Source organism: Cnephaeus nilssonii (genome assembly GCF_951640355.1).
Source record: "Cnephaeus nilssonii genome assembly, chromosome: 19".
Lineage (NCBI taxonomy): Eukaryota > Metazoa > Chordata > Mammalia > Chiroptera > Vespertilionidae > Cnephaeus > Cnephaeus nilssonii.
In genome coordinates this window covers 15831649-15845175 of record NC_137090.1, presented here as the reverse complement: position 1 = coordinate 15845175, position 13527 = coordinate 15831649, and the positions used below count along the sequence as shown (strand labels likewise).

Here is a 13527-nt window from a genome sequence, read left to right as displayed (position 1 = left end):
TAGAGAGTTAGAAACATTGATGAGAGAGAAACATCAATCAGCTGCCTCCTGCACACCCCCTACTGGGGATGTACCCACAACCAAGGTACATGCCCTTGACCAGAATCGAACCTGGGACCCTTCAGTCCGCAGGCCGACACTCTATCCACTGAGCCAAACTGGTTAGGGCAACATTATAATTTATTTATCATATTTAGAAAACAATATAATTTTTTATTGGCTTATGAAGCATTCCACCAAGTATAGGAAATAATTCAATGCTCAAGTTCAAATTATTTTAACTAAAAATGTTGAATACAATGGCAATGATTTTAATATAGCTCTTCAACAAAATACGTCATCTAATCATACTAAATAAGTATACCATGACAAATAGTTAACACAAACACAAATTATTCATTTTTCTGTTCCTAAAAAGGAAACATTAACTGAAAACAAAAACAGGTTGTTTATTCCAAGATAAATCAATACACAAATGTCATTTAAAAATTACTTTAAAAAAAAATTACTTTCCCCCCAGCTTTATCTATATATATAAAAGCCCAGCGACCAGAACAGCAGAATGACCAGAACTACTGGTGGCTGTAACACACACAGAGGCAGCCAACCAGCCTGATCCAGGCCCTCATCGGCCCCACCCCCCTGGCCGGCCCAGCCCCCAACACTCTAATTGGGGGCGGGGCCGGCAGGCCAACTTGCTGGCGGCCCTTCCCCCCAACCAGCCCAGCCCAATGGGCCCCCATTGGGTTGGGCTGGCTGGACCCCACCCGTGCATGAATTCATGCACCAGGCCTCTAGTTAAGATATAATTGACATATAACATTGTGGAAGTTTAAAGTGTACGTGTACAATGATTTGATGTATGTATATATTGCAAAATGATTACCACAATAAGGTTAGTAAACACATCCACCACATAGTTACAATTTGTGTGTGTGTGTGGTGGGGTGGGGGGTGTGAGGACTTTTAATATCTCTCTTAGCAACTTTAAAATATACAATACATTGTTAACTATAGTCACTATGCTGTATATTACATCCCCAGAGTTTACAACAGAAGTTTGTACTCTGACCATCTTCACCCATTCCCCCACCACTAGCCCCTGGCAGCCACCAATCTGCTGTTTCTATGAGTTGTTGTTTTTTATTATTATTAGATCTATATTTAAGTGAGATCAGACAATATTTGTCTTTCCCTGTCTGCCATTTCATTCAGCATAATGACCTCAAGGTTCATCAATGTTGTCATAAATGGCAGGATTTCCTTATTTTTATGACTGAATAACACTCCATTACGTATAAATATAAAGAAAGGACGTAAATATCACCTTTTCTTTATCAATTCATTAAAATAACTTTTTTCTTGATTATAAAAGTATTTCCTGTTCATAAAACAAGTAATAATGAACAGGAAATGCTAGGAAGTACGCACACACATCTGGAATCTCACAATCCAGAAATCTTTTTTTTAATGCTTCTTTTTTAAAAAAATATATATATATTTTTTTACTTCAGAGAGGAAGGGAGAGGGATAGAGGAACATCAATGATGAGAGAGAATCATTGATCAGCTGCCTCCTGCACACCCCCTACTGGGGATCAAGCCCGGAACTTAGGCCTATGCCCTTGACTGGGATCAAACCAGCGACCCTGCAGTCCGAAGGCCGACGCTCTATCCACTGAGCCAAGCTGGCTAGGGCTGCTTATCCTTTTTTCCAAGCACAATTGTATGTGGTTCTTTAAAAATAATTTGCTTTTTTAAACAATATTTTTTTATTGCTTTCAGAGAGGAAGGGAGAGGGAGAGGGAGATAGAAACATCAATGATGAGAGAGAATCATTGATCAGCTGCCTCCTGCACGCCCCACCCTGGGGATCGAGCCCGAAACCTGGGTATATGCCCTGACTGGGAATCGAACCGTGACCTCCTGGTTCATAGGTCTATGTTCAACCACTGAGCCACACCAGCAGGGATATAATTTGCTTTTTCATTTAGTAATATATTATAAACCTTACCTAAGTAATTAAATATTTTTCATAACCTGATTTGAAATGGCTGAATAGTATTCCATTGTATAGAAATTCCTAATCCTGTAATTCCATTGTATAGAAATTCCTAATCCTAATTCATTAATCCTGTAATGCTGAACATGAAGTTGTTTCCAATTTACTGCTATTTTAAATCACACTACGAGGAATACCCTTGTACACAAATCTTTGAACACATTCGAGATTCTGTCATCTAAATGGAACTGTTAGGTAAAAGTGTAGGGACATTTTTAAGGCTCTCAATACACATATCAAACTTCAAAAAAGCACCAATTTACATTTCAACCAATGAGTCATGAAGGTGTCAGTTTCCCTCATATTCCTAAGCAACACTGTTTTTATTTTTTCAATGCTGTTAGTCTGCCTGGCCAGTAGCTCAGTGGTTGAGCATCAACCTATGAACTAGGACAGTGGTCGGCAAACTCATTAGTCAACAGAACCAAATATCAACAGTACAACGATTGAAATTTCTTTTGAGAGCCAAATTTTTTAAACTTAAACTTCTTCTAACACCACTTCTTCAAAATAGCCACACTCAAGGGGACAAAGAGCCGCATGTGGCTCGCGAGCCGCAGTTTGCCACTATGGAACTAGGAGATCACGGTTCAATTCCTTGTCAGGGCACATGCCCAGGTTGCAGGCTTGATCCCCAACTGGGGGTGTGCAGGAGGCAGTCGATCAGTGACTCTCTCTCATCATTGATGTTTCTATCTCTCTCTCCCTCTCCTCTCCTCTCTGAAATCAATAACATATATATTTTAAAAAATATTTTTCTGTCCTAGCTGGTTTGGCTCAGTGGATAGAGCATCGGCCTATTGACTGGAGGATCCTGGGTTCAATTCCGGTCAAGGACAGGTACTTCGGTTGCAGGCTCCTCCCTGGTCGCGGCACGTGCAGGAGGCAACCAATCGATATGTTTCTCTCACATCGTTATGTCTCTCTGTCTTTACCTCTCTCTTCCAACACTCTCTAAAAATCAATGGAGCCCTAGCTGGTTTGGCTCAGTAGATAGAGCATTGGCCTGCAGACTGGAGGGTCCCAGGTTCGATTCCAGTCAAGGGCACATGCTCGGGCTGCGAGCTTGATCCCCAGTAGGGGGTGTGCAGGAGGCAGCCAATCGATGATTCTCATCACTGATGTTTCTATCTCTATCTCCCTCTCCCTTCCTCTCTGAAATCAATAAAAATATAAAAATAAAATAAAAAATCAATGGAAAAATATCCTCGGGTGAGAGTAAAAAAAATTTTTTTTTCTTATTTTGTCATTTACCTTTGGTTTCTGGCATCATGAGCATAAAGAAGTTTTTAACATCATGAGCATAAAGAAGTTTTTAACATCATGAGCATAAAGAAGTTTTTAAGACTTCACATTTGGGTAATAAAAATTCAAACCCCTAAATTTGGACGATGTCACATTTCTAGGACAAAATTTTAAATGTGTGTTTAGGGTAATAAGCTATCTTACTTAAGGACTCATCCCTTTAAACTTACGTGCTTTGCTCTGGTGTTGCAAAATCAAGGGCTCATGCTTCATCCCCAGCTCAGCATGTTGACTGTAGCCATGTCACTCAGGAAGCCAAATGTTTTCCATTTTGTTTTAATACCTTCAACAGTTAAAGAGGAAGGCCAATCTCTGTTCACATCACAATGAATTTAGTATTTTCACTTGCTATTTAAACTCGTTACAAGATAAACTTATCTTAGGATAAGCTTCAGGGTTTCCATTGATCACTACATAATTGAAACAATAACAACATAAAAAGAAGGAATATTTGCATTGCATCTCTATATATTAGACCTCCCATACCTTTTGGAATGAGGCTCTACAATGTCCAATTCTCACTATAATTCTCCCTCATTTTCTACCAGAAACAGATCACAAATCCTAAAAACATAAACCCACAGGGTAAACTGACTGTTACATTCTGTAAAGAGCTGCATATTTCTGTAAATCTCCAATTTGCTACTTTCCTTAAGCCTCAAAGATGACCAAGAGATTTTTAGAAGCAGGAAACAAAACAAAAAATAGAATTAGCATTATTTCTGAGAGATAATTTTACCTAAACTATGGATGACTACATCTTGAAGAATGCTCTATGATAAAGCTGAAAAATTCCAATTTGTAGTACTTCAACAGATTAAGTGCTGAGCCGTTTCTTTTTATAAATACTACAATGACATTTGTGAACGTAGCTTAGTTAAGACATTCCCCCCAGGTTGGGTTTTCAAATCCTATTCTTGACAAAAACAGTGGTGATTTGCCACCAGCTACAAGCGCTGAATGTTAGACAACATAAAATAGTTTTTCATAAACTTTCTAATTTACTCTCACCTGAAGGTTGGAAAACCCCACTGAAGGCTTCTTAAACTCAACAGACATTTTAAAAAGCGTTAATTGTAGGCTCTCACGGACACAAACATAAGGAAATTCTGAGTTATAGATACTTCACATGAAGCTTTTTCCACTGACACTGTAACTTCTGTCAACATTCAAAGAAAATTCAACCCTGGTCAAAGGTGACAGTTTGACAATCCTGGAAGCTGCTAACATCCTCTGTTTATTTGAACTAGTTTATACTCTCTGCTCAGGGAGTTCAAGTTTTTCTCATCCCTGACTTGATCTTTCAAATTCAAATCACTACACTTTAGGGCTTGTGAATTACATCTTCAAGATTTAACTTCACAATCCACCTCCAAGGAAAAGTGCTCAGAGAAAATAAGCATCAGATACGAAAAGGAATTATGTTTCTTCGACTAGTTTCTAATGACCGTTTGCATAGCCCTAAACACACAGTAATTTGTTCAGCTGCCTTTACCCCCACCCCCAAATTAAAATTCTTAAGTCCTTCTATCTCAGAAATCACAGTTAGTGGCTTTACTAAAACAAGAAGAGGACCATACATCCCTTCAAAATAAAGGCTGTAAAGAAAAGGAGCTGGACACTTGAGTCCCCAGCCAACAAACACTTGTGTCACTTGCCACAACTGGCACAAAAAGTTCCTTTTGTTTGTAAATAAAGGCCAAGGAGACAGCTTACGGCACTTCTGCTATGGTGTACAGGATAATGCTAGTGGAAGGACACCACAGGACAAGGTACAGTTAAAATGAAGGCTCTCTCTGTTTTCATGTAATTCCCACCAGGAATATATACATTGGTTGGAAAAATGCTTAGCATGTTCATAACTTCAAAAAACTCCAAATATATTACATTTTTTTCTATTAAAAAAAAAAGAGAGTCCATTTTGGAACACAAATAAAAATACAGGAGCCTTAAAGAAGCCGCTGTCTTCCTGCAAGGTTGCAGCTGCCCACACTCCTTTGCGGTACAAGGGTTAGGAATGCAGCCTCTGAAATCAACGTGGCCTGGATCGGGACCCAGCGCAGTCCCTGCTAGCAATGTGACCTTGGACAAGTTACTTAACTTCTCTGTGGTCATTTCTTCATCTTTTGACTGAAGATAATCCCCCCCCCAACCCCCCGCGAGGATCATGTGTGGTAAAACATGGCAAGAACTGTCACAGCGTCTGCTTGGCACTGGGAATGGTCAGTGTTAGGTATTATTTTTATTATCTTGGTACTTTTAGGCTTCGGACATCATCTGAGTTACTTTTTAATAAATTTTCTGATCGCTTTTTGAAAGATGGCATAATCATGAGTATATAGATAATGAGTGTATCTTCCCAGAAGAGCCCATAGTAAGCAGAGGCATAGCCTAGAGTCGTAAATCATCATTTTTAGTACAAATCATGGATGTGGCTGTTACTGGTAACTTCAGCTTGATTTCCCATATGCCAAAAAAATCCCCTACCAGGGGAAAACAAGCAGTATGAGGAAACCCTTGGGTTTGTCCTGTGAGCATTACAGAGTAAAGCCAAATTCACTTTTACTAGCCTGATGGGCACTGGCAATCTTAGTCACCAAATTAATCCCAACAAACAACAACAATTGATTGGCTCATTGATGTATTTCCCCTTGTCTTCCCCAACCTTCCTCTAACGAGTCAGAAAGGAAAGTTTTCATATTTTCTGAGAATCTTATTACTGCTCTCAAACCAGCCTCTGTATCTTAGTATAATTTAAAAATGAGTCAGCACAAGCACTTCAAATACCTAGCAGCGCACAGAATATGGAGATATTTCTCTTCATAATAGAAATCTGGAAAAATAAAAAGAGTTAGTCAGAGTGTCAAAGGCAAGGGAGGACTAAATGGACAGTGAGTGTTGGACCAGATTTTGCAAGCGAGCTTCCAGAAGATAAATAAATGTTCTTTATCAATCAACATATGTATTTTTCATCTTAATAGTATTGTAACACATGAGAATGGATGTAACTAATATGAATAAACTCAAAGAAGAAATATCCAGTCTATGACAAATTATAACTTCTCCTTTCTTGAGTATTGGAGGGGGGTAAGGGAGGTTATGATACTCTATAGGTATTAACCATTTATGCACTTGCAAATCGCATGATGCATACCTGCCCAACATGCTACTGCAGGACTGCCTTTAGCAATGTGATCCAAAAGAAAATGTAGGACAGATAAGCGCCCCTCAACGGCAAACATATTTGAATGCCAATTAAATTAAGAGTCTATTTAGTCGTTACACTTCTTAGAATCAAGTCAGGTGAAGGCCCAGAAAAAAACCACTGGCTTCAATGTCTGAAACATATCATCACATGCTCCTCTCAGGAACGTACTTCTCAAGGCTCCACGTCCCTCACACGCCAGCACATACATAAACAGTAACCTACCACATGGAAATTACTGGTGAGGGTCAAGGGAGAGTTTATGGCTCAGGGTGGTTCTTCCAAAGTTCTACCACCATCCCCTAAATTTCTCCTTGTTCTTATGTAACTCCTCCATGACATTCTGTATGACTTCCAGGTGAAGTCAGAAAAAACTGCCATATTCCCTGTTTAATACATGGGGTTCTATACTGTATAAAGCAGGGGCAACCTTTCTTTCTTCACGGGGGGGGGGGGGGGGGGGGGAGGGAGAGGAGAGAGGGAGGGAGGGAGGGAGGGAGGGAGAGAGAGAGAGAGAGAGAGAGAGAGAGAGAGAGATCAGTGATGGGAGAGAATCATTGATTGGCTGCCTCCTGCACCCCCCACAGTGGGGATCGAGCCCGAAACCGGGGCATGTGCCCTGACCGGGTATTGAACCGTGACCTCCTGGTTCATGGGTGGATGCTCAACCACTGAGCCATAGCGGCCGGGCTGGGGCAACCCTTCTTTAAAGGCTGACATCCAAGGCTCCACAGGACACGATTCAGCTCAGCTAATGCTGTGCAGGTTCTAGGCACCTGGGAGGAAACAGATGGCAGTCGCCGCGCCCCTTTTTTAAAAATTGCGCATTTGTTGTTGTTGTTTTAAGATTTCTTCCCAGGCTGCTAAATCTTGAAGAGAGTTGGGGAATGATTCAGGAATGTCTTGCCTTCCCAGTTGGGTATTCAGGCTGAGCTCAGTAAAACTGTCATGAAACGGCGCAACAGGTCAAAGACAAACCACACGGCATCTGATGCTTGTCTTTGTTTAAAAGTGAATTGTGACACGAGAGAAGGTTATATGTGGACCTAATTTTGAAAATAAAAACAGGAAGCACCCCCACCCCAATATTACCATTTTAAAAAAAAAGGAAACCAAACCTCAAAGTTACCTTCCAAGGAAGTCATGGGTGTGACCAAAACTAACAAAAGTAATAAAACGTCATCTAAAGCCCTGAAACCACCAAAAGTGAGGGTCTCATTCAACCAACTAACAATCTAACACCTGAAATCACTCCTCTCTTTGGTTAGAGAAAACAGCACAGACTTAGATATGTAAAATCTTCTCCAAACTGGCTTAGGTTTTTCAATGGTAAAGAATCATCATTAATAATTTTTTAAAATCTAATGTCAATACTCTACTTAAAATAAGGACATGCTAATTAAGAGTGAATACAATTTTAAAAAAACGTTTTATCACTGTGATGCTCACAATTTAAATGTACCAAAAACAAAACAAAACCTGTCTAATCAATGGAAAGTAGATTGTTAAATTTGACTTTCTATTCCCAGAAAGAAGCATAAAACTTGTGTTTCTAACACTGCAGCGGGGGGGGGGGGGGGGGGGGGGGGAAACACTTCTTATTTTAGAACAGTTCTATTAACAAAGCTCAGATTTAAAGAAAAGTGTTTTTCCTTTAAACACCACACAAAATTGGGGACAGTGATAGTTTCGAACTAACGTCTAAACATTATTTTTATTAAGAAGTTCCCGAGTCAAACTATTTTGATACTTTATTATGTAGTAAAAGGATATTTTTCTGAAGAGTAACCTAGGAATTATCAGATAACTTTTTAAAAGAATACGTTTCAAATGCTCAAAACACATGAATAAAAATGGGAGGTTTGTGCTTCCTTTTGTAGGAATAATGTGGTGATCTACACTCTAATGGAAAGAAAAAAATGTGCCGCTGGTCATAAGAACATTCAGAAATCCGTGAGTACTTTACGAATACGTACATGTTTGTAGGGCACTAGAATAGTGAAGCTTTTTTTAATTCTACCTTCAACCTGCAATCGAATTTTGAGCATATCATTTACCTACTTATAACATCTTCCTTTTATAAGACTACTTATATTACCTACCCACACAAAAATAAGTCAAAGGAACCGCCACAAGGATGCTCATAAATATAAACCTAACACAAGTCACAAATAACTTGAATGTAACTTGAAAGAATTTTAATATAACTTCAAAAATTGGCATAAATACCAAAAGAGCAATAAATGACACCTTTTACTAGTCTTGATGTGTTTTTTTGGATATATAAACATTTTTAAAAAATCAATTGAGAGCAAGGAAATGAAGATGAAATGAGAAGTTGGGGCACAAATAGGAAGTGCTGACCAAAATATTTATGTTGTAACACTCCCAACAATGATAGCACTGTTTTCCCCTCCCATCACATCTATCATGAAGTACCCACCTAAGAAACACATCCACCTTCAATTTCTCAACACAAAATCCATATTAATATCCTGTTGACAAAAATATGAATCCTGAAAAGGCAAGGTCTGGCGAGAAGGTGGAACAATTTATGTAGCTGGGTATACAGCCATGATTTTGTGCAGAGTTTAGCTCCAAGTTATGCAATAACCAAACTGCTGGTGATAGAAATCAACTCTTTTTTTTTCTTTCTTTCTTTCTGATGTTTTGTGTTTTTAAAGAAAGATCTCTTCATCCCTTCCTTTATGTCTCAACCAGGTGCTCAAAATGTTGCTCTTCCAAAGGCCACAGGAAACAGGTAATCTGCTAGCGAACACTTACCTGCCCGAAGGTGTGGTACTCTTTTCATGCAACACCACAGACATCACAAGTGGTCACACAGTGAATGTTTTCTGCAATCGGCAGCCCCTGTCCCATCAATTCTAACAGCTGTCATCTGCCATGAGATGGAAATTGGTACCAAAACAAACAAAAACACCGACACCTTAAAAGAAACCTTCAAACGTGGAATCCACTGGAAATGCTCAGAGCCGATCCAATGTTCAGAGCGTTAACAAAATAAAGTTAGAAAGGCACACCACATACAATCTATCGTCTTCTAAAAAAAAAAAAAACGACGAAAGGCACACTCAATAAAACAAGTCCTTTTCCAATGACTGTAAACAAAGGTACAAGAACAGAAGAACTGCGTAGAAAGAGGCAAAGTTCTATTATCTTCGCGGAACCACAACAAAATTACTTGAGGTAAATATACTCAACAGCTGAAAGCTTATTACGGCCCAGGCGGCTATCCAACCACTCTGGAAACCTAAGATACAAGCGGACGATGAACCCCATTGGAAGACTGAAAAAAATGACATAAGGTCAGTTTAATAATTTGATGACACACCAGTCCTTTCAAGGGGCACTTAATTCCCCCAAAGCACTCCCGAGACAACTTAGGGAATCCTCTGGAGGCAAAGATCCACTCCTTCACTGTGCTTTGGGACGAGCCCGGGTCTGAGAGCATCTCAGACCCTGAACTACCTCACGGCTGTGTGACCTGGGCCTCAGTTTCCCCATCGGCACAATCCAAGAACGCGGCCTCATCGCCAGGACCCTTTCCAGCTCGGGCCTCCCCGTCGCCCGCCCTGAGCACGGCTGGCTGATTTCAGCTCTGACAGCAGGACAGGGGACAAGAAGGGGGAGAACCTGGCGTGGCTCTTTGGGAAAGAGAGGGTCGCTCTCTCTTTCTGCCCTTACAGTGCTGGTGGTTTTCACGAATCTCGTCTTCCTGAGAGCGGGCACCTGTTTTTCTGCTTGGCCATCCCCATCACTGCGGGCTACAAGTGTCTGCAATCGCCTCTTGCTCCACACACGCTCCTTCCTGACCGTCTTGCCAGATTCCTTCAGCCTCAGACCAGCTTTGGGGACACACGGCTCCCCTTCCTCCGACTCTCTATCTACCCCGACACCAGGTGCCCCCCCCCCTTTTTTTTTTTTTTACTCTTTATCCTGGGCTAGGAAAAAAAAAAAAAAAAAAAAAGGACACGCTGCATCCCCCTGCCTCACGCAGGAGCCGGGGCCTGGCGGGTCCATCGGTGGGGTCCCGCACCCAGAGCCTCATCGACACGTTCGTGTTTGCAGCCTTGGCTCCTTATAAGGCACTGCTCCCTGGAGCTCCGCTGATACCCCTACCCCGCCGGGCACCTCCGGGCCACCCCCCACCCAGCGCACGCACCTCCTCGGGAAGGAGGAGGACGAGCGGGGAGGCGGCGGGGCCCTTCGGAACTGCACCGCCCAAGTGTGAGTGGCCCCCTCGGCTCTCAGGGGTGGGCGCCGGGCACCCTCACACCCCCTCCCCGGAAACGCGCGCACACACCGCCCCGGCTCTGCACCTTCCGCCCGCCGCGGCCTCCGCGCGACGCCCCCTGCGCGCCCGCCCCGCGCCCCCGCCGCCCCGCGCCCCGCGCGGCCACCGCGGCCGCCTCCCAGCCCGGGAGCGATGGCGGCGCTCGGCCCGGCCGGGCGGCTCGGCGGCAGGGGCGCGGGGCCCCGCCCGGGAGGACTCGCCGGTCTGGCCCCCGGGCCCCGCGCCCAGGGCTGGCCCCTCAGCTCCTACCTCGCCCGGCCCCTCGGGCGCCAGCAGCTGCCTTCCGCCCGCCTCTCGCTCGCTCGCTCCCTCCCTCCTCCGGGCCGCCGCGCGGAGTCGCCTGCGCAGGGCCCCCGCCTGGGTGACGGCTCCGGCCGCCGACTCTCCCAGCGCCCGGGCCCACGGGGGCGCGCGCGCCGCTCGCTCGCGGAGGCCGGCCGCGCGCGCCGCCCGCCACCCTGAGCGCGCCCCGCGCCGCGCGCGCCGCTTCCTGGTTCCGCCTGGAGCGCGCTCGCGAGCCCGCGGTCCCTCCGACCCCCGCCGCGGCCGCCCGGCGGGGACCGGATACCCTCCGCACACCCGGGGTGGCTGCACGCTCCGGGGGGGCCGGCGCCGCGCACCGCCCCTCGTGGCCGAGGTGGTGTGGCTTCCCCACTCGCGCCCCCAGCCAGGTCCCACCAGCCAGGAGCACATGCTGCTGTGCTTAGTGACCACCGCCGCTGGCGGGGCTCGGGCCGGACTGTGTGGTCGTGTGGGTGGGCCCCCCTCCGCAGCCCTCCCACCTCCCTTCCCTCGGGCCCCGCATTCTGGGTCCTGTCCCTCCCAAGCCAAGGTCATTAGTCCGCCACTGGCCCATCAATAATTATCCCGGGTTTGCTCCCAGGAGGGCGTTTCAGCCAGGGCTCCTGCTGCTTACCACCCAGATGGGGGAGAGCCTGGATGGCCACAGCAGTTTACATTCACCCTGGCCAACTGGATCCGTCCACTACTCCAGAGTGTATTTATGGGGGACTTGGGCGGCTGAGACCATTTCGCTCCCTGGGGAATGTCGCTAGCAGTCAGAGCTGCGGGAGGGGCTGACTGCTCTGTCCAAAAAAGAAATAATAAGCAGGATCACTGCTGTAGGAGAAAGAGGTCTCTGAGACCCTTTTCCACGTAATGGGGAGGGGGTGCGGTGTCTGAGAAGGCAGCCTGAGTCACCCACTCTCCTCTCTTCTGGGTACATCTCCGGAGCTGGCCCACGGTTTCCCTGGCAACCCTCCAAGGGCCAGCACCAAAGCAAGGCACGTCAGATCTCCAGAGCCCCAGCTGCAGGGGCAGAAGAAGGAGAAGGACCCAACACATACACACAGAGATCCCTTCCCTCCAGTCCGAAAATCTCCATGTCCAGGGATGACCAAGATCGGCAAGGCCCCAAGTTCTCCCATAATCCTCCTTTGGCAGCTCTTCCCAGCAGCCTCCTCTTCACCCCCAGAATAACACCAGCCACAAAGATCCTTGTGTCTGTCGCTGATCACAAAGTCCTTCTCCCTGACCCAGGCTCCTGCTTCTATCCCACACTCTGGGCCAACACCTGGCACAGGTGCTTTGCACAGCGTAGGTACAGGGAGCTTGGAGGCTGGAGCAGGAGGACAGGCCTGAGCAGGAAGCTGGACAGAAGCACCAGCCCTGAATTCTCTGGCAGCCCCTCTGACAGTCACTGTCCATGATGTTTCGACACCAGGGCACACCACATTTCTCTTTCTTGCAAGCTCTCACACCTGCGCACATCCTGTTCCCTCTGCCTGGAATGCCCTCCTGCCCTCTCGATGGCTGCCCTTTGGTGACACTCGTTCCAGGCAGTACGAACCTCGCCCTTCCTGTTCCCCACCACACGCTCATGCCTCTATTATGGCACCTCTGGTGTTAAAGGACAATTTGTTTACGCGTTTCTCTACCCGCAAACGGCAGGCACAGTATTCCATCCCCCCCTAACACCCCCACCCAGGGCCCAGCCCAGAGCAGACATCCACTAGATATTTGAGGACCGAGATCTTTGCACTAGGAATAGAAATGGAAAACCAGGAGGACTGTGTCTTAGTTAATAGCCCAGGCTTTAAAACCGGGCTCACTGTCAAACTCCTTCAGGCCACGCAACCTTAAGTTTCCTGCCTCGATTTCCTCAACTGTAACATGGTTATAGTCACAGGACCTACCTTGTCGCATTCTGGTGAGAAGTGAGTTAATACATAGAAAGTGCTTCCAAGCTGGCAGGCACCACAGAGAGGTTAACTATTATCATTGATTCTAGTAGCAGCTAACGTTTGCATCCTCTTCCTAGGACTGATCCGTCCAGCTGCCTGCTGCCGAGCCTCCGGGTGCTAGTTTGAATGCCGTGGAGGGCGGGGCAGGGAAGGTTCTCTATTGCTCATCTTCCAGCACATCTCTGACTGACCACTAGGTACCAAGCTAGAGCTGGCTGGCTGTGTGTACACAGACACGAAGAACAGAATGTTCTGGGTCGCTCCCTCAGCAAAACAAGAATGTTGTCAACTTGAGACAGGAAGGAAGGTCCAATGCCAACCTCTAACTCCTTGCCAATCCAGATGAGGTGAGACCCTCTTCTCCTGGGCCTCAGGGATATGATATAATCCCCTAAGCT

General features: G+C 45.5%; 1 protein-coding gene across 6 annotated transcripts in view; it reads right to left on the bottom strand.

The window, feature by feature from the left end:
* The window catches only part of LOC307115317 (signal transducer and activator of transcription 5B), a 64869-nt gene extending 51632 nt beyond the window's left edge, over nucleotides 1-13237 (bottom strand). For 2 of the 6 annotated variants that reach the window (XM_079798517.1, XM_079798522.1), the window contains exons 1-2: nucleotides 11136-11298; nucleotides 3537-3649 (exon numbers count right to left, since the gene is read on the bottom strand). In XM_079798517.1, the coding sequence (XP_079654643.1) occupies nucleotides 3537-3579 (43 nt within the window). In that variant the 5' untranslated portion in view covers nucleotides 3580-3649; nucleotides 11136-11298. Of the gene's footprint in view, nucleotides 1-3536; nucleotides 3650-11135; nucleotides 11299-13081 lie in introns of those variants that run through there. The other 4 variants (XM_079798521.1, XM_079798520.1, XM_079798519.1 and 1 more) reach the window with 4 other exon arrangements.
* Nucleotides 13238-13527: the final 290 nt, after the last annotated feature.